Source organism: Chanodichthys erythropterus, chromosome 3 (assembly GCF_024489055.1).
Source record: "Chanodichthys erythropterus isolate Z2021 chromosome 3, ASM2448905v1, whole genome shotgun sequence".
Taxonomy (NCBI): domain Eukaryota; kingdom Metazoa; phylum Chordata; class Actinopteri; order Cypriniformes; family Xenocyprididae; genus Chanodichthys; species Chanodichthys erythropterus.
The window spans coordinates 53,062,438-53,081,997 of NC_090223.1; the positions used below are offsets into that span (position 1 = coordinate 53,062,438).

Consider the following 19,560-nt stretch of genomic DNA (forward strand, 5'->3'; position numbering starts at 1 on the left):
TGAGGGGGATTCACAAAGAGTGGACTGCAGCTGGAGTCAGTACTTCAAGAACCACTACGCACAGACATATGCAAGACATGGGTTTCAGCTGACGCATTCCTTGTGTCAAGCCACTCTTGAACAACAGACAATGTCAGAAGCGTCTTGCCTGGGCTAAAGACAAAAAGGACTGGACTGCTGCTGAGTGGTCCAAAGTTATGTTCTCTGATGAAAGTAAATTTTGCATTTCCTTTGGAAATCAGAGTCCCAGAGTCTGGAGGAAGAGAGGAGAGGCACATGATCCACGTTGCTTGAGGTCCAGTGCAAAGTTTCCACAGTCAGTGATGGTTTGGGGTACCACGTCATCTGCTGGTGTTGGTCCACTGTTTTCTGAGGTCCAAGGTCAACGCAGCCATTGAGTGCTGTACATGCTCATACTTTTCATGTTCATACTTTTCAGTTGGCCAAGATTTCTAAAAATCCTTTCTTTGTAGTGGTCTTAATATTCTAATTTTCTGAGATCCTGAATTTGGGATTTTCCTTAGTTGTTAGTTATAATCATCAAAATTAAAAGAGAAATTATCTGCCATTTTTCTAAAAAAAAAAAAAATATACTTTTTAACCACAAATGCTCATCTTGCACTAGCTCTGCGATCTGCCACACATTACATAATCGTGTTGGAAAGGTGAAAGGGTGAAAAACTCCAATTTCAAAATCGCCCTACATCTTTGTCTTACCTTCTTTTTTTTTTTGTAAAGGCCGTTTGACTTAGTCTTTGCATGTTTGCTTTGTAAACACTTGCTTGTAAACACTTGCCTAAATCATGTGTGACCTTTCCAATGTGATTATGTAATGCGTGGCGAATCGCATAGCAGTGCAAGATGACCATTTGTGGTTAAAAAGTATATAATTTTTGTTTTTAGAAAATAACCGATCATTTTGCTACACAAGACCTATATTTCTCACCTGGAATCATGTTTTTGAAGCTGCACTGAAACACATTTGGACTTTTACCCCGTTGAACCCCAGTGAAGTCCACTGTATGGAGAAAAATCCTGGAATGTTTTTCTCAAAAAAAAATTTCTTTTCAACATCTTTGAAAACATGGGGTGAGTAAATAATTAGGAAATTTAAATTATGAAGTCTATAACTAATCCTTTAAAACTAATCATTTAACTTCCAGAAATCCAAACAAATAATGAGATGAGAAAAGATGGTAAAAATTGAAGCTGTAATTCAGGTTCAGTCATCATACTGTGGACAATCAAGTTAAACATGGTGCATCGTTGGATACAGTACCCAGCAGCGTGCTCAGTTGTTGTATCCTACAGATTTTGGCAAAAGTAGTAGGTAATTTAGTTACACATACAGAAAAATTGCATACTGTGCACAATACGCAGACTCTTCACGGTTTTGATGAATGTCAGTCAACATGTTTCAGTGTATCTGTGCTAGCTACTCCACAAATCTCTCATTACAACAAGAAAACATCTAATAAATACAACAACAACAACAAAAAATATCACCATACAAAAAGTACAAAACATGTTCACTACAACACTTCATTAGAAAACAGATCAGTACTTTTACAAGTCACAATCATGAGGTGCTCGGCGCATGACACCCTGTACGTCACTTGAACATCACATTGAACTGATACTGTGGAGACTCTGGGATGGCGCAAAACACACACAGACTTACAATCACCACAGATATCCATCAGTCCATCCAGCTTCACCCCATCGCGGTGGGTCGCACTGGAGAAAGCATAGCTTATGACATGGGTGTTTTCTGAAGACCTTCCAGTGGTTGGGTCAGACCGTTTCCATTCCTAAATAGCCCACGGAAACTGTCATGGAGCTGGGCGCTCTGAAAGCCGGCCCCTGGCCTTTCGTCCTGGCCGGTTGTGCTGCAGGTGGCACCCTTTTGCTCTCAGTCCACAGGGAACTCTGTCTCCAAGGCTGTCCCGGGACGACTGCCCACGTGAGTGTCCTTCCGGAGCTGCAGGGAGACGCAACTCAGCCAGCTGCGGCTGGTGGGCATTTCTCCCACAATCTCCCAGCTGTCGGATTCTTCGCAGTACCGCTCTATAGTGTCATGATACCTGCGGGGAAGTAAGTTCGGTCAGAAATGCCCAACAGACAACTGACTAGCAGGTCTCAGAATGAGATTCCACAATGTGGAATATGTGGACGGAATAACAGAATCCAGTGATTAAAAAAAAAAAAATGGAATTTGCTGAAAAAAAATGTGTTTTTTTTATTGTTTGTGTGTTAACAGCTTAAAGGGGACCTATAATGCCGCTTTACAAGATGTAATGCAAGTCTCTGGTGTCTCCATAACGTGTCTGTGAAGTTTCAGCACAAAAATCCCCACAGATCATTTATTATAGCTTCTCAAATTTGCCCCAATTTGGGTGTGAGAAAAAACAAGCTATTTTTGTGTGTGTGCCTTTAAAAGCAAATGAGCTGCTGCTCTCGGCCAGCTTTCCAAAAGAGGACGGAGCTTTAACAGCTCGTGCTTTGGTTGCTCAACAACAACAAAGCTGGAGAATCTCATGCTGTCAAAATGACGATTGTCAGTCACTGTGTTCAGCTTTACATTGTTCAAATCGGAGTCGGACACTGATGGAGAGACTTAGGGTGTACTCACACTAGGCGCTCTGAATCGTGCCTCTTCCAACCGGTTCGTTTAGCCCGCCCTGTCCCGCTTGGAAGAGGTGGGCCAGAGTGCGGTTCGGTTGGGCTCGAGCACGGTTCGCATGCAGTGTGAGCGCAAACCATGCCTGAGCATGGAACGGCTACTACATTTGTGTGCTACTGTCATCATTACGACAGCAAACATCTTTATTACTACTCTGATAGAACAATTATCAATTCATGTAATTAATCTGAGTGTATCTGAGTTTATAACGGGTCTGATTCTCAGGGGAGTCAGCAGGGGGGACAATCGCGCTCAGGCTCGGTTCAAGGCAACCGTGCCTAGTGTGAGTACACCCTTAGGAAGAAGTTGAACTTTCATAATGCAACTAGATGTTTCTGAGTGGTTAGTGGATAAATTTATGTAATTTCTATGGAGTTGATTCAACTCCTCAACTAGCACGTGCTGTCATGTTAATATTTTGTGCAAATCCAGCATTGAATTGACCCTCGTTTGTGAAGCAGTCAGCGTAAAATGACGGCATGACAACAGCACTCTACTACAACAACTCTTTCTCTTCTCTAACACAGCCCAACGTGGCCTCACTCCTTTTGTTGCGTGTTCTAGGGGACAGGGTTATGTAAATTTTAGGGTTAGTGATGTCACATACTAACAACACTAACCCGAGAAGAAACTCATTGTAGTCCCTACCAACCGTTTGTTGTAGTCCTTAAACAGTGAATTCTTTAAAAGAAAATATCTCCTTTTGCACTGAACGGCGTAACTTTGCAGATGTTGTTTATGCTCAAAAAAGCAACATTACACACTAACTAAAGTTAAAAAAGTGAAATCATAATCAACCACCTCTTTTAAGCACATTGTGTTTGTCTATTGTTGTGACTTTGATGAGAATCAGATCACATTTTATGGCAAATTACTGCAGAAAACCAGTTCATTTAAATTCTTTTAATCTAACAGCTGGGGGTTCGTCCGGGATATCCTTGCCACTGTATACACACTAAATGGAAGGTCAAAACAAAAAAGCATAAGTTATCCCCTTAAAAATTTAATTAAAATGGAATCCAGAAAAATTTAAACAGTTTTATTTTATTTTTCACAAGTTACTATTGATTTCCCCCAAATTTTGTTTTCTGATTTCATAGGACTCTAATGTAGTATCTCTCACCTGTCCCATCCCTCCTCTCCTCCTAAAACATATATCTTTCCATCCACCACCGCCACGCCGGGCCGATAGCGTCTCTCCTTCATGGGAGCGCACATGGTCCACTTGTTGGTCTTGGGGTCATAGCACTCCACCTTATCAGTGTTCTCAGTGGAGGCGTGCCAGCCGCCTGCAGAGGAAGAACTATGAGCTACAGGATAAAACTCATATGACTGAAGACATAAAGGCCTCCATATTTACCTATGACGTATATCTTTCCCTTCAGGGTACAGGCAGCAGATCCAGAGCGAGCAATCTGCATGGGCGCCACCTCAGTCCACACGCATGTTTTAGGGTTGTACACCTGGGCCAAGTCTGTGCCATCGCCATCTTCTAAAACAGCACCTCCTGTATGATTTCAGAAGGGAAACATTATCATAATGCAGATTTAGGACAATAAATATTAGCATCACCAGACGGAAATGCAAAAATTATGATTGTTTTTAAAGACACACACACACACACACACGACTTGTGCGCAAACAAAGCCACTTCATACAGCGTGCTAGTGCCGCACTGAGTTCTCTTTGAAGACCAACATACTCTATTATACAGCTTAGAGTTATGAAATTACATTTTTTTTTTAATCGATTGACAGCACTACTATATGCAGTTCATACAGTTGTGTTTTATTCTGGAATCAAATGCTCATTCTACAGTGCTTGGAGCTTGCGTTGGTGAAAACCTGTTACCTGTCACATAGAGTAATCCATCCAGCGCCACCACAGCGGGACTAGTGACTGCCATCTTGACTGACTCCATAAACTGCCATGTGTTTGTGTGAGGATTATAACACTCAACAGAGTCCAGACGAGAACGGCCTTCCCAGCCGCCCACAGCAAACACATATCCATCCAACATCACCAACCCTGGAAGAGCAGAACAACACTGTTGTACACTTATTTATTTCAAATTTTAAAATGGATTATTTCCAAACAATTCTAAGAAATAAAGCAGGGTGTAATGCTACGTTTCATCAAATGTTACATAAGTCAAATGTGGGATTTTTGTAAAGATTTGGTGTCCGTTACCCAGTTCTGATCGAGCCACGTTCATGGGTGCCATCTCTAACCAGGAGTCAAAACACGGATCATAGCGCCACATCTCTCTACTGGCCGAGCCGTCTGGAAACTCACCGCCAGCCAAATACAGCATGGAGCCTGTAAAAACATTTGAACACAATTCAAACCAAAAAAACATAGTTTGGTCATCTCTGACCACTGGCACTCATTTACACTACCAACAGTAAGTTGGGGTCTGTAAGTATTTTTGAGAAATTAATACTTTTATTCAGCAATGATGCATTAAAATGATCAAATGTGACAGTAAATACTTCTATAATGTAACAAACAATTTCTATTAAAATAAATTCTGTTGTTTCTTCTAAATCCTAAAAATTTATCAAAGTTTCCACATTAATATGAAGCAGCACAACTGTTTTTTTTTTTTTTGTTGTTGTTGGGTTTTTTTTTTTTAACATTGATAAGAAATGTTTCTTGAGTATCAGATCAGCATATTTGAATGATTTCTGAAAAGGTCATGTGACACTGAAGACTAAAGTAATGATGCTGAAAGTTCAGCTTTGATCACAGGAATAATTTACATTTTACAGTATATTCATTTAGAAAACAGTTATTAAATTGTAATATTTCACAATATTACTGTTTTTACTGTATTTCTAATCAAAGAAATGCAGCTTTGATGAACATCAGGCACTTATTTAAAAAATATTTTAAAAATCTTACAGACTTTTGAACGGTATTCTAAATCTCATGATATTCAAGTATTCACTTACAAACAGCTATTGTTTCCAAAAGTTTGGTGTAAAAGTAATAGTCTAATTAAATCTAGTTAAAAACAGTCAAGATATATTTTCATGTAATGAACACAAGGTTAATATTTAATCATGTTCATTTATATGAACCAATATAACAATACATGGTAATAAACAGTAATATTTTTAAATGTTAAAAATCCCAACAATGTTGCTTAATTTTATATAGGTAACAAAATAATTACAAATACATTGTGAATATTTAATATACTGCCCAGCCCTAGTTAAACATCAAATAAAAACATCACTAAGCAATTGACACAGCGATGTCACATCCTTTCACACACTCACCAGTAGGGGTGGGAATCTTTAGGCACCTCACAATCCGATCTGATTCTGGGAGTCACAATCCGATTCCAAACCGAGTCTTGATCTACTTTTTTCTTATTAATTAATTAGTTTACCGACTTTAAAATCTTAAAATCTTTTTTTTTTTTTTTTTTATTTAAATTTCATATATAGTTATAAGTAGTACAAATTTAAAAAAATAAATAAATTAAAACAATTGTATATTAAGAATTTAATATATATATATATATATAGCTTTGAAACATAAGCAAGTAGTAAATAATAAAGAGGAACAAAGAAACATATTACAACCAATAAACAGAGTACTTTTAGTATTTAAGAGTATCAGAACGTTTTCCATTCATGAGCTGCGAGTGATTTTTCTCTTTCTCATAACATATCAAGCAAAGCATCCTGTGCAATAAAGCCCATGAAGGTCCTAGTAATTCGCTTCAATCTTTCCGAACAACTATTTCATGGAAGGTTCAATTAGTGTGTGTGTGTGTGAGGAATTGGAGGCAAGCAGAATATGGGTATTTCTAAAGCACGTCATCGCGTATCTGCAGTTAAAAACTGAGCTCTGAATCAATCCAGAGTTGTTGGAGAGAGATTTAAGATGCATCAATGCATCGATTTTTTTCCTCCCACCCCTACTCACCAGACACGACTAGGCCGTGTTTGCTGACGGCGAAGGGCAGGCAGGCCAGACTCTTCCACTGGCTGGTGAGCGGATCGAAACTCTCCACGCTGCGCAGCACAACCTTATCATCCTCTCCTCCTACAGTCACAATCACCTCAGCTGTACCTGACAGACAAAACACACACCAGCCACTGGATGAGTACAGTCATCCAAACATTGTGCTTGTTCCAGACCAAAGCATCCCAGGACAGACCTCAGGATTACCTCAGAACTTCTTTGGACATTACATAATTCCCATACTTCCATTTGTGTCATTGAGTTTCAATGACTTTACTTCCAATGTACAATGTGGAAAGAGAACTCCAATCTAAATTTAGCTTAACCTATCTCTCTAATAACAATGACAAAATATGGTTGCATTTTATTTTAAGGGGACAAAGAATAAGATGAAAAATTTTGTTTCTAGCACTTACGGTTCAAAAGTTAGTGAGTTAGACACTTCAAAATTGTTGCGATTAATGATTTGGCTCTTCTCTATCTGTGTGCCAAATTACAAAGAACCACTTTCCCGCAAGTGGTTCTATGGGCTGTCCACAGACTCAAGGGAGGAAGAGGAAGAAGAACAGGAAGAAGAGGAAGAGGAAGTTGGTGCTTGGCCCCTAAAAATCCAGAATTACAAGGGAATTGGCTCGGATGTAACTGTAGAATCAAATGGAATTGGCTGACATTGTAAATGTGGTGATAATGCATGCAGAAGGCGTTGTTGCAGGACAGGTTTAGGGTCATAGATACTGCGGTCACCTGTTGCGCGTCGAGGCCGTGCTCGGGGGCTGTACAGCTCTCCTCTGCGGTCCTGCAGCAGCAAATAGTCCTTGGCCTCAGAGATCAGCTTCTGGCACTTAAGCGACTCCTTCACAACATCCAGAGTCTCGACGACGTCATGAATGTAGTACGGACTGATGAGCGGCAGCCTGATGTGCTCTAGAACCTACAAACCAGTCACAATCACATGTGATCAGGGAAACACAGAACTTTAGGCAACTGAAAATATTTTGTCCAAAACCAAACATACCATCACATATCCCTCTTTAGTACTAGTAACAACACAAAATAAACATGAATGAACAAGGATGGAAAATCAATTATGTCTCATGTAATCTCTCAATCATTGTTTCAACCGCAAGACATCAATAAAACAGCTCTCTGCCAAAACCGCATTTCCGTATTCCAAAAAGTTCACGCTGTATGTCCTACGCCTTCCCTATTCTACTTATGGAAAAAATGTAGCTGCCGCTGCGTTTTTCTTTGTGTGCTTTGGTTTGGAGTGGCTGAAATGCCATCTTTACGCACAACTGCCAGCCTGCATGGAGAGCTTCTTGAGACTCCAGAGACACCATTTACCTCAAGGAGTGAGAAGTACCGTGACTACTGTACTGTCCTCACTTGAGAATTCAGGTGGGAGTGGAAGGAGGAAGATTGAGCGGGATTTTGTGTTGCTGTCAATTTGAAGTCTCTTTTTATTGATAAGCCGTACGCATTTGTCAATCATCCCCTCTTGCTATTTGGGGAAATGAACCCAGCGCTATGATCGGTCAAACTCTTTTTCTTTCGCTTGATTTGAGTACTATGCGTGCACAGAGCCAAGTTTTTGCGTAGTTTAGAGTGACAAATCGTACTTTGGGGTCAAAATGCGTACCCGGCTACGCAAAATGCGTACATGTTGACGGGTCTGCATTAAAAATGTCTTTACTTGCGTCTCAAAGATTAACAAAATGTTGGATGGGGTTAAAATGACATCAGGGTGAGTAAATGATGACAGAATGTCCATTTTTGGATAAACAATTATTTTATGACCACATTATGATTAACTGTGTTTAGGGGTTGCACCGACTTTAATGCTCTGCCATGATGCTGCAAGCTTGACGTCGACTAGTTGTTGGTCCTATAGAGGGTGCAACAGCATAAGAAATCTTTGAAGTCCACATTTATGCTCCATTTCTAAAATGACAAATGCATACTCTGAGATCGCTCCTCAAGATGTGTAATTTATACCATCTGGATGCTCAAAATTGAACAGGAGAATGCACGTTTTAAACAGCTTATTTTACATGCAAGTTATTCACTGTTCTAAACTAATGCATGCACTGTAACGCACACACATACAGTATAGCACATAGACTTGTTATATCATGTGCACAGAATCAGTTCTGTGATTTCTCAGTAAAATAGCTTACAAACTGAAAAGCTCTAGCATATATTTCTCATTAAGTAAAACCCAGGTGGAATTAATTCACATGAAATCACTCTCCATCATGCAATCATATAAATGTAATCTTTACTGTGCTGCTTTATCAGTATCCGATTTAGAACGAGAACTTTAAAAAAATCTGAAGTCGTTCAACCCCTAATTGATGATGCTTATCTTAGCAAATGTCATTAAAGGGGTGGTTAAATCCGATTTCATTTTTTTAAACTTTAGTTAGTGTGTAATGTTGCTGCTTGAGCATAAACAGTATCTGCAAAGTTACAGCGCTGAAAATTCAATGCAAACGGATATATTGTCTTTTAAAGTTATGGCAGTTTAATGCCTACAAAAACGACCGGTTTGGACAACAACGTGTTGGTGACATCATAAACCCTGGCCATGTGGTGCAGCATGTAGAAGCGGAAGAGTTGTGTACACCGGACACGAAAGATAATATAATATAACCCATTATAATCTGTGATATTTTCTACACTGGATGCGGCGCTGAAGACAGCTTCCAGAATCTACACGAGTTCAATGCTGGATTTACACAAAGGCTTTTACTGCAAGATGAAGCAGTTCCTACTTTAAAAGCAGAAGCTGCTGTTTATTGGCTTCAAACTGTAAGTACGTTTTATTGTTTGTACATGTCTTTTAAACGTATAGTTCTGTTCCTATTTTTGGTTGCATCAAGGACATATACAAAGAGCAACTCGTTTTTGTTTCGTCAGCCAGTTAGCTGTATTATAGTGCATACTTCTCCAACAAACAGCAATAAACTTCTATGTTCATAGAAAAACAGTTGTTCATGCTACAAATTAAACGATACCTTTACAAAAATGCTACTACTCAGTCAAGTATTCGGCTACAGTAAAGCTTTCATCAGGATAAAACTGTATATTGAAAGCTAACAAACAGCAGTGACAGCATATCTAAACACTTTGACACAAATACAAAATTAAATACCATTCATAAATGTCCTTTAAAAGCCACGATTGAGATTGACCCTCTTCATCTGGGTCTAATTTGGCTCAATTTGATACAGCAATATAGACGCCATTATTTACATTTTGAATGAAGCAACGGATGGTAAGGGGCGTATCGTTTCCAGACGCTTCAGCGAATCACGATACACTGGGCCAGCTACCAACCTGCTGACCAATCTGAGCACATTGCGTATTTCGGAGGGAGCGGCTTCATAGAAGCAGGAAGTCAAATGAGCCGTTCATATGACAGTGGAAACAGAGGTGTAGAATAAAGGTAAAATATATGAAAAAAACACAATCAAGCCTAGAAAACAAACAAACAAACAAACAAAAAACACTTAACCACCCCTTTAACTGCAACCTAAAATCATTCCTGTACATTCAGAATTGCTTTACATTCCCATGAGATACGCAATGAGCTTTTCTCAAGAGCTGCAACTAAGGTCTAGTCTTTAAATAACTGCATAGCAACAATGATAGGCAAACACAGCAATCCGATCCCATCCAATCAGGGCTACTTTTACATTTCTCACACAGCCCTGTGAAATGAAGGGACTATTCTCTTTATAATTACAGCCTGTTAGGAGCATGTGACCTTTCACGGGCTTAGTTCATCAAAACACACAAAGGCAGCTAATCCCAGACATCTGCTGGAGCTCCACCATGGACACCATAATACACAAACCCCCAGCTCCCTAGGAAACATGTCTCAAATGGACAGAAATCTCTCAGATTTACTTAAAAATATCTTCATTTGAGATTGTGTTTTATGGGTTTGGAATGACATGAGGGTGAGTAAATGATAACAGCACTTTTGAGTGAATTATCCCTTTAAACATCAAATAAGCTTTGAGATGATCCGATTGCCTGAAATGTTGCATCCTCAAAGTCTATTGTTACTGCCTCATAAGTGTTATGGCATTACTAAAAGTCCATTGAGAACTAGCACTGATTAGGAAGATGTCAATACGGTTTATGACTGACCTTCTCAAAGCTTTGTCTGCGTGAGGGGTTTTTCTCTAGCCAAACAATGGCTGCCTCAAACACGGTCTCCTCTTTTGGCACATTCAGATGGTCACTGGAAATGATCTCTGTCAGTTTATCGGCACAAAGAGAGAGAAACTCCTCCTATAGGGTGAAGCAGAAGAGAAAGAAGGTATATATCCATAGTATAATGAACTCTTAGCTGAAAATATCAATGACAGATTCCTCATGAAATCACACCTTTATAATTAAGAGAGTCAAGGCTGAAATCATGTCACATCTTTCTAATACTGAAAACAGTATTCATCACTGTTTTGACACATTCTAGGTTTTATTTTCACTTACAACATTAGTCAAGTTTTCTGCCACATTTTGCCATTAAAGGGGTAATTCACCAATAGAAAGGTGGGTTTTAAAAAAAAAAAAAAAAAAAAAAAAAAGGCTGTCTATGCAATAGGAAAATGAAACATTTTGTGAAATCTGTGCTACAGGTCTAGAGAAAACAGAAAAAATGCTCCCATCTTTCGATTTTGGTTCAAAAAAGCAGGAGTTTGATCTTATATAAGATAAAAGCCCCTGCAGAATTACACTAAAACAATTACAGCTGTCATGATTAAAGTGAAAATGAATAAAATGTGTCATGTTTGTTCATGTTGCATAAAATATTTCTTTTTACACATTGTTTATTGCAGCGATTTTGCACACACCAATCTGTTGAGCGTATGAATGCAATGGCCAATCAAAAGTGTGTAGATGAACAAATAAACAGTTATTGGTTTGTTTTGCCTGTGTGGCCTAAAATAATATGCCATTTTTCCACACACGTATTCGTAATGTATTTAGTCATTTGACATTAATAATTATTATTACAATATCAAGGGCAATAACCGACAATAATTTGTGTCATAATACTTGTAACCCTTCCCTGTAATGAGGTCCTGTTTTATCATTATATATGTTTTAAAATTACATGAACCTCATTAAAAATAATATAATATTAAATTGTTGTGTAAATACATGTGTATTAGAAAAATAAATATTTATGCTTATTGCTTAGGATTATTATGTTTTTTCTTTTATGGGCATTTCTATAATTAATCATTTCAAACAGATTATTTTTGTGTCAATCCATTTATGAATGTTCGTTTTATCTATTATATCTTTTGATATCATATACTCATAGTTCATATACTCATATTCATATGTTCCATTCAGACCAGACCTATAGTTCACCTCTGCTCTGAAAATGTACATGTCTAAATTCTGCTGCCACTTCTCTAAAAGTTGAGACATGTCCTTCTGCAAACTCAGGTAAGTGGTCTAATAGGACATGTTGCATGAGTTCATGCTTTTTGATCTGATATAGTTTATAACAGAGAAATCTCGCAATCTCGAACTCAAACACTGGATCTCGCAGCTCTGTTTAGTAACAGTGTCCTGTGATCGAGATTGGCCCGCGAGTAAACCTGTTCTGAGCTAATGCTGCACTGTCTATTTTTCCCCGAACTGATAAACTAGCTCAAATAAGTAGAGCAGTTTCGTTCCGCTTTCGTTTCATTTGCAGTTTGAGGTTTCTCATATTCAACAGAAATGGCAGCTGTGGTGTCAAAAGTGTGACTTCTAACAAAATTTAGACTCACCTGCAGGGAAAAAGGTCATAAAATGACCATTTGGTCGCAGTCTGAAGCCGTGCATTCATTGTTTTATATTATTCTTTACTCATAAATAAAATCATTTTTATTCATCACTTCTCCTGACTGGATCTCACTGCAACACATTTATGCCACCTTTGAGCAGCATTAAACTGCTACTGTGTGTAAATGAACAGGTTATGTCAGATGCTGCTTCTGTTCCACCTTTGCAGGGCAATGATGGCTTTTGTTGATGCTGATCAGTTTTACTGGTAACATACTACAGTATTCTGTAAATATTCAACATAAGAAGGCAATCACTTCCAGGGAGCAACTAAATATCCGCCCCTAAATGGGAAAGGTAATGTCTATGTCTAGTCTGTGGTAACTGAGCATGACTTTAGGGAGCTGCTCTAAAGTGTGACGGCCCTGTGCTTGAGTTCACCTGTTGGCAAACGCTGCTGAAGTGCTGCTGGATGTACTCCATGCTGCGTCGCTCCAGCTCTCTGCACGAGTGCGCCTCGGCGAAGCAGTGGATGCCCACGCAGTTCATCTCATCCATCTGTCGCTCCATGAACCTGCAGCAGGCCTCCCGCACCGCCATCACGTCCAGCAGATTAGCGGCCGCCAGCAGCGCCTGCACGTTGGCCTTGGAGATCACCACCTCCGCCGTGTAGGCGTAGCTCACCAGCATGCCGATCATCTGCGGCTCCACCCCGTTGATGGCCACCCGCTCCTGCCGGGACTCCATCAGGTCGGTGGAGAACATGGCCTGTGCCAACAACACAGCACAGCTTTAAGCTTTCAGCAGGGAATTAATCGATCCATTAACAACAGTTTCAATGTACAGCATATTCATCATGTGACTGATAGGGGTGATTTGAGTAGAACTTAATGGATCGATTAAGCCCCTGCTGAAAGTTTAAAATAAATGTAGTTATACTGTTTTTATACTTTTACGCATTTAACTCATTTTCAAAAATGTTTCTGGTGTTTATGCCAGACTTATATTCGTTAATATGAATTCTTTGGTTTCTGACCATACTGTGGTAATTTTATTTTATAGCTTAATCAAAAACAACTATTAAGTCATATTAAAAAACTTAATACACAGCAATTTATGATTTTGGTCATATCACTCACAGCTATAAATACAATCTATAAATTATATAATATTAGATAACAGCCGGTATTTTTACTTTAAATAGTGCATAATTCATTCTTTTCTAGAGGTAACTGGTGGATATCAATTTTTTAAGATAACTGCCTTTGGCCAAAAACAACATCCACTTGATTAATTAGCAGAAATCTCAAATTAAGACTTGTATTTAAGGTTTAAAACGTTTTTAAGTGATTTTTTTTTTATAAATAATAATAAAAATAATATCTGTGCCAAATGTATAATCAAAATATTAGATATACATTGTGATATTTTCTTGCTTTTCAATAAATTAAAATTGTGTTGTTTTTTAAATCATTAATGCAAGTTGCAAAATACAGCAAAAAAAGTTTTAGGTAATCATAATAATTCAGGAAATAACTGTAAAAGAACAGTATTTCTAGTTTATTTAAATTAGGATATTTTCCTTTAATTTGAATTTTTTGGCTGCCAGTCATTTGAACATTTTATCATTTAACTGTTTTGTTACTGTTTAATTACAGATTATTTTTGTAACTTTACATACATTAGTATGTAATTTAAAAAATAATACTGTATAATTCTATTTTTCTGAATAAAAATGTGAATTACTGTAATTTGTCATTAATGTCATAATACTTAACAATAATTAAAAAATTTTAAAAATAACAACTTAAAGTTGTTAATTTAAAGATATTGTTTGTAATTTTACAGAGTTGAGTACAATTTAAAATAAAACTACTATAAAAAAATCAGTTATTTTCTGTAAAATTAGATTTTTTTTTTTTTTTTTTTTTAACAGTGTACATTTACACGATAATGATGTACTAAAAATGGAAAAGTTTTTCTTTTACAAAATGATCCTCGTTCACACGGATCCGTGAAAATTACTAAAAATGCAGTATTATTCATGTCAGGCCAGTAGATGGTGATGTCACTTTGTAAAGAAACACTACCCACCTATAGACTGAACAAGTAATACACATGCACCCGACGTCACAGTTTTCACAAATTTACATTTTTGTTGTTCACACTGAGACAATAACGGGATTCTTTTCAAAAACTTGCACTTTGAAATCTGTTTTCAAAAGTTTGAGTTTCCAGACCCGCAAAATGGCATTGTCGTGTAAATGAACGTAAATTCCCTTTTTATGTTGAAAAAAAAGAGTTGTTTAAACAGCCCCTTATATAGTTACTTCACAAGTTTTTCCACACAAGTTTAACACTAGCTTAACCCAAAGAAAAGTATTTAACTTAATTTTCACTTACATCCACAGATAAAACAGGGCACTTTCTCGGGGTTTGAACAAATTGTTTGTTCATTAAATGTTAGATTAATATATATATATATATATATATATATATATATATATATATATATATATATATATATGCAGTATACGTCATAAACCCCGCCCTCTCCATGCATTCCAGTGGCACGTGTAACAAATTAAACAATTAAATTACTAGGGCTGTCAAACGATTAATCACGATTAATCGCATACAAAATAAAAAGTTTGAGTTTGCATAATATATGTGTGAGTAATGGGTGTAAATAATATGTATATATAAATAAACACAAATTAATGTATATATTTAAGAGAAATGTTATTTATGTACAAAAAAAAAATATTTATATTTAATATAAATTATATAAAAATATAAATAAATACATATACTTGTAAATTTCTCAAATATATACATAGATGTGTTTGTATTTATATATACATAATAATTACACACAGTACACCCACATATATTAGGCAAACTCAAACTTACTTTGTATGCGATTAATCGTGATTAATCGTTTGACAGCCCTATAAATTACACTTCACTTTTTTTTCCAAAGACAATTTCTGTCATTTTAGCCAGTTTGTTCAAGTGTTCGTTCTTTAAATTAATTTTAGTTTTAGTTATTTGATGCTATAAAAACAGGGGTGAGACGTCATGATTGACAGTTGATATTGACAGCTTCTCTGAGTGAAGTAGTCATACTGGCGGCAATAGACTTTTTTCTGGATCTTCGCAAGGTGACTGGACCTTAAACTTTAATTTCTACATTTCCATAACGGTTTATTTCACAACGAAATAATGAGTTTTTTCTGAGTTTGGGTGGGACATTGATATCGCAGCTCCACTTTGCGCTCACTACTGCGCAGACTCTGGGTTTCAAGTTTACTATGCGCAGACTCGAGACTCAAGATGTCAGCACCATATAGACACACTGGCGGCTTACTACTATAGAAGAGAGTGAAGGTGCATAGTCAATATTTTTATACAGTCTATTGAATGCACTTAGGCCGTCTCCACCTGGTATTAAGATGTGTTTTGGTCAATCAGATCACATGTAGATGAGACCAAATACAGGTATAAACAGAGTGTGAAACATTTTGAGCTTGTCCACTTTCGACCACTTTTAGAGGTAGTCAAAAATGCATTCGACCAGATTGCTTTCGTAGTGTAGATGCTCATGTGGTTGAATGTGTTCAAACAGCCACAAAAGACTGTCTGCTCTGAGCCTACTGACCTAATATGTAAACATTATGGGAAGTGCGCACTAGCCAGACGGGATTTAAACTTTATCAGCTAAAGACCCTGGTTTGGATTGAAGATGAAAAACGTATCAAACACAATGTTCTCTCATCGTTCATGATTAGCATACTCTCACAGCGTTCAGCGTGCTCTTGTGACTGTTTTAGCAGAAATGAAAGCAGATGCTCTCCGTATATTTTTCTGTCATCTCCGGTTGTGTTCATATGTAAATTGGACGAGATTATTCTGTCCATTAGATCGAAACTTCTGAAAAAATCCATACATCATTTACCCGCTCATAGACTCTCCCCACGAAGAAATCAGGACAGAAGTGGACAAAAGAGATGGATTAAAATACCAGGTGGAAATGGGTATCCGTTTCCCTCATCCACTTGACTAAAATGCATTTTAATGACAGATGGAAACAGAGCCTTATACATGGTAAATTTTTGTAACAAAGCATATTGCTTGCTAAAAGTGCTTTGGCACTTTCTACTATTTTGGTCAACTAGTCCTGCCTGACTGTTTTGTCATTACCTGAAAATAGGAGCTGAAGGAGGCCAGAACAATCCGGTGGCAGGGAAACTCCTGCCCTCCGCAGCACAGAGTCACGTCACAGAAGGCGTTATTGAGCCGTAAACTGTTCAAGCCTTCCAGCACCTTGTTGGGATGCCGAGCCTCCACAAACACGTAGTCTTCGCTGTCCAGAGAGGACAACGGGAAGCTGGAGTCCTCCACAGTGGGAGACGGAGGGAGCGTGGAGGTGGACGGAGAGGTGGCCGGCAGATTCACAGCCATTATTTCCATCTCAACAATCAATCAGGCTGACAAAAAAAATAGATGAGCACATGATTCAAGCATGCTACACATCATCTAAAACTATTACAGCACTTTCTAATTCTTGTATAATAAATATCCTTGAAGTTTTATGACTACATAACAACTGAGAGGCTATATGGAATATGTCGTCTTTAAACTAACTGTGAAAAAAAGTTATTGAAATATTGTGAAAAACTAAATATCAACAAAAAAAAGGATCCATTTTAACCTAAAATCTTATTTAAAAAAAAAAAAAACTGCACAAGTAAAATAAAAGAATACAATAACAAATATAACTATTACTTTGTCTTTGCAATAATTACATTTGCTGTAACATTTACAATACTAATATAAATGTTACACAAATATATTGTAAAATGTTTTACAAAAATATATTTAAATATGCATATTTAGATATAAATATATTGTATATTAATGACAGCAAGTCTAACATTAATGTCAGATGGTATTTTGACGGAAAAGATAAACATGCATAAACAACCTGTCAAATTACATCAAATGTCAATTCAGTTCAGCTCATAGATCATTTCTGTCGTTTATGTTTATGATTCTTAAATTACTACTAAGGAATAAAATAATTTATGCTGGTGTGGTGTATATATTAAAAGATTATTAGAGATTCAACAGGCAGAAATGAACTCCCACACTGTCTCATAAAGTAAAACATGTAAGGGGGAGTTGACTGGTTAATGCAGTTAGTAAACGCCTCCAAAAATTCACACGAATGATGAGTAACAGTACAGTCGAAGTCGCTGGAAGCGGTAACGACACACATCTGAAAACAACAGTAGCGTTATCTTACCGAAAAACATGTCTGAGTTGAAATCAGCTGAAATTCTCCATATCTTCACCTGCAACTGTTTATGAAAAGTCGTGACGCCATGTCTTCTTCTTTAAAAACAGACTGAGGCGCAGGAACCGAAACATGAAGCATCAGCGCCACCTTTCGATCTGGAGATTTTAAGCAGTTCCTGCATGTGACTGTGTGTGTGTGTGTGTGTGTGTGTGTGTGTGTGTGTGTGTGTGTGTGTGTGTGTGTGTGTGTGTGTGTGTGTGTGTGTGTGTGTGTGTGTGTGTGTGTGTGTGTGTGTGTCCGCCAGCGCGGATTGGCTTGGATCAGAGTTTTTAATTTGGGTTGGCTAGCGCAGTGGTTCCAAACCCTGGAATCACTGCTCATTTTAGATGTCTCCCTAATCAAACACATTTGATTCAACTCATCAGCTCGTTAGTAAAGAGGAGAAGTCTATAGGTGTCCAATAGTGCACACTTCTTTTTTCAGTTGCATCATCTGGGTATTTGAAGTGCACCTTTTCTATTTGAAATTTTCAGTGTGAACACACTACTTTCCCTATTCATACTACAAAATGTCATGGAACAGTGCATAAGTACGCAAATTGGGATGCACATATCCTCTGCTGAGATTTTGAGAGAATCAAAAATGTAATTTATCTTGGCATAGTTGAATAACAAGAGTTCAGTGCATGGAAAAGACATACAGTTTCAAACTCCATTGCTTCCTCCTTCTTATGTAAATCTCATTTGTTTAAAAGACCTCCGAAGAACAGGCGAATCTCAACATAACACCTACTGTTACGTAACAGTCGGGATCATTAATATGTACGCACCCGACATTTGCATATGCCACCCCATGTTCAAGGCATTACACAAGGGCAGCCAGTATTAACGTCTGGATGTGCACAGCTGAATCATCAGACTAGGTAAGCAAGCAAGAACAACAGCGAAAAATGGCAGATAGAACAATAATAACTGACATGATCCATGATATCATGATATTTTTAGTGATATTTGTAAATTGTCTTTCTAAATGTTTTGTTAGCATGTTGCTAATGTACTGTTAAATGTGGTTAAAGTTACCATCGTTTCTTACTGTATTCACAGAGACAAGAGTCATCGCTATTTTAATTTTTTAAACACTTGCAGTCTGTATAATTCATAAACACAACTTCATTCTTTATAAATCTCTCCAACAGTGTGTAATGTTAGCTTTAGCCACGGAGCACCATCAAACTCATTCAGAATCAAATGGGGGGCAGGGAGCGCGAGATTTAAAGGGGCCGCAGCCTGAATCGGTGCATAGTTAATGATGCCTCAAAAAAGGCAGTTAAAAAAATTAATTTAAAAAAATCTATGGGGTATTTTGAGCTGAAACTTCACAGACACATTCAGGGGACACCTTAGACTTATATTACATCTTGTGACAGAACGTTCTAGGGCACCATTAATGTCTTTTATCATCAGTTGATTTCATCTGAGGCTGTGGCTGGAAGTCAGCTGTAGTTGTTGCTTCTACTCATCTCTTCTCTTTTTTTCTGTTCTTGTTGTTCCACTTTTCTTACATGATTCTGCTTGTTAACTGCAGGTGTTAATAATCACTATAATAAATAAATCACTAGTGCTCAATTGCCACTTAAAGGAACACTCCACTTTTTTTGAAAATAGGCTCATTTTCCAACTCCCCTAGAGTTAAACAGTTGAGTTTTACCGTTTTCGAATCCATTCAGCCGATGTCCGGTTCTGGCGGTACCACTTTTAGCATAGCTTAGCATAGTTCATTGAATCTGATTAGACCGTTAGCATCG

The 19,560-nt window shown here is 37.6% G+C and overlaps 1 protein-coding gene across 1 annotated transcript; it reads right to left on the bottom strand.

Moving 5' to 3' along the window:
• Nucleotides 1-1,137: 1,137 nt before the first annotated feature.
• Nucleotides 1,138-17,863, bottom strand: si:ch211-256e16.3 (kelch-like protein 20). The gene is made up of 11 exons (XM_067377230.1): nucleotides 17,763-17,863; nucleotides 16,658-16,944; nucleotides 12,896-13,222; nucleotides 10,820-10,963; nucleotides 7,406-7,592; nucleotides 6,623-6,769; nucleotides 4,874-5,002; nucleotides 4,535-4,711; nucleotides 4,044-4,190; nucleotides 3,807-3,972; nucleotides 1,138-2,084 (listed from the first exon to the last, which is right to left on the bottom strand). The coding sequence occupies exons 2-11, from the start codon at nucleotides 16,925-16,927 to the stop codon at nucleotides 1,913-1,915; spliced, it is 1,866 nt and encodes a 621-aa protein (XP_067233331.1). The 5' UTR covers nucleotides 16,928-16,944; nucleotides 17,763-17,863; the 3' UTR covers nucleotides 1,138-1,912.
• Between the last annotated feature and the right edge of the window lie 1,697 nt (nucleotides 17,864-19,560).

Coding starts and splice junctions, on each gene's coding strand:
- si:ch211-256e16.3 (XM_067377230.1), bottom strand. CDS start 16,927: ATGGAAATAATGGCTGTGAATCTGCCGGCCACCTCTCCGTCCACCTCC. Junction 6,770..7,405: donor ACGGCCTCGACGCGCAACAG/GTGACCGCAGTA, acceptor TTTGTCTGTCAG/GTACAGCTGAGGTGATTGTG. Junction 4,712..4,873: donor CGTGGCTCGATCAGAACTGG/GTAACGGACACC, acceptor CTGCTCTTCCAG/GGTTGGTGATGTTGGATGGA.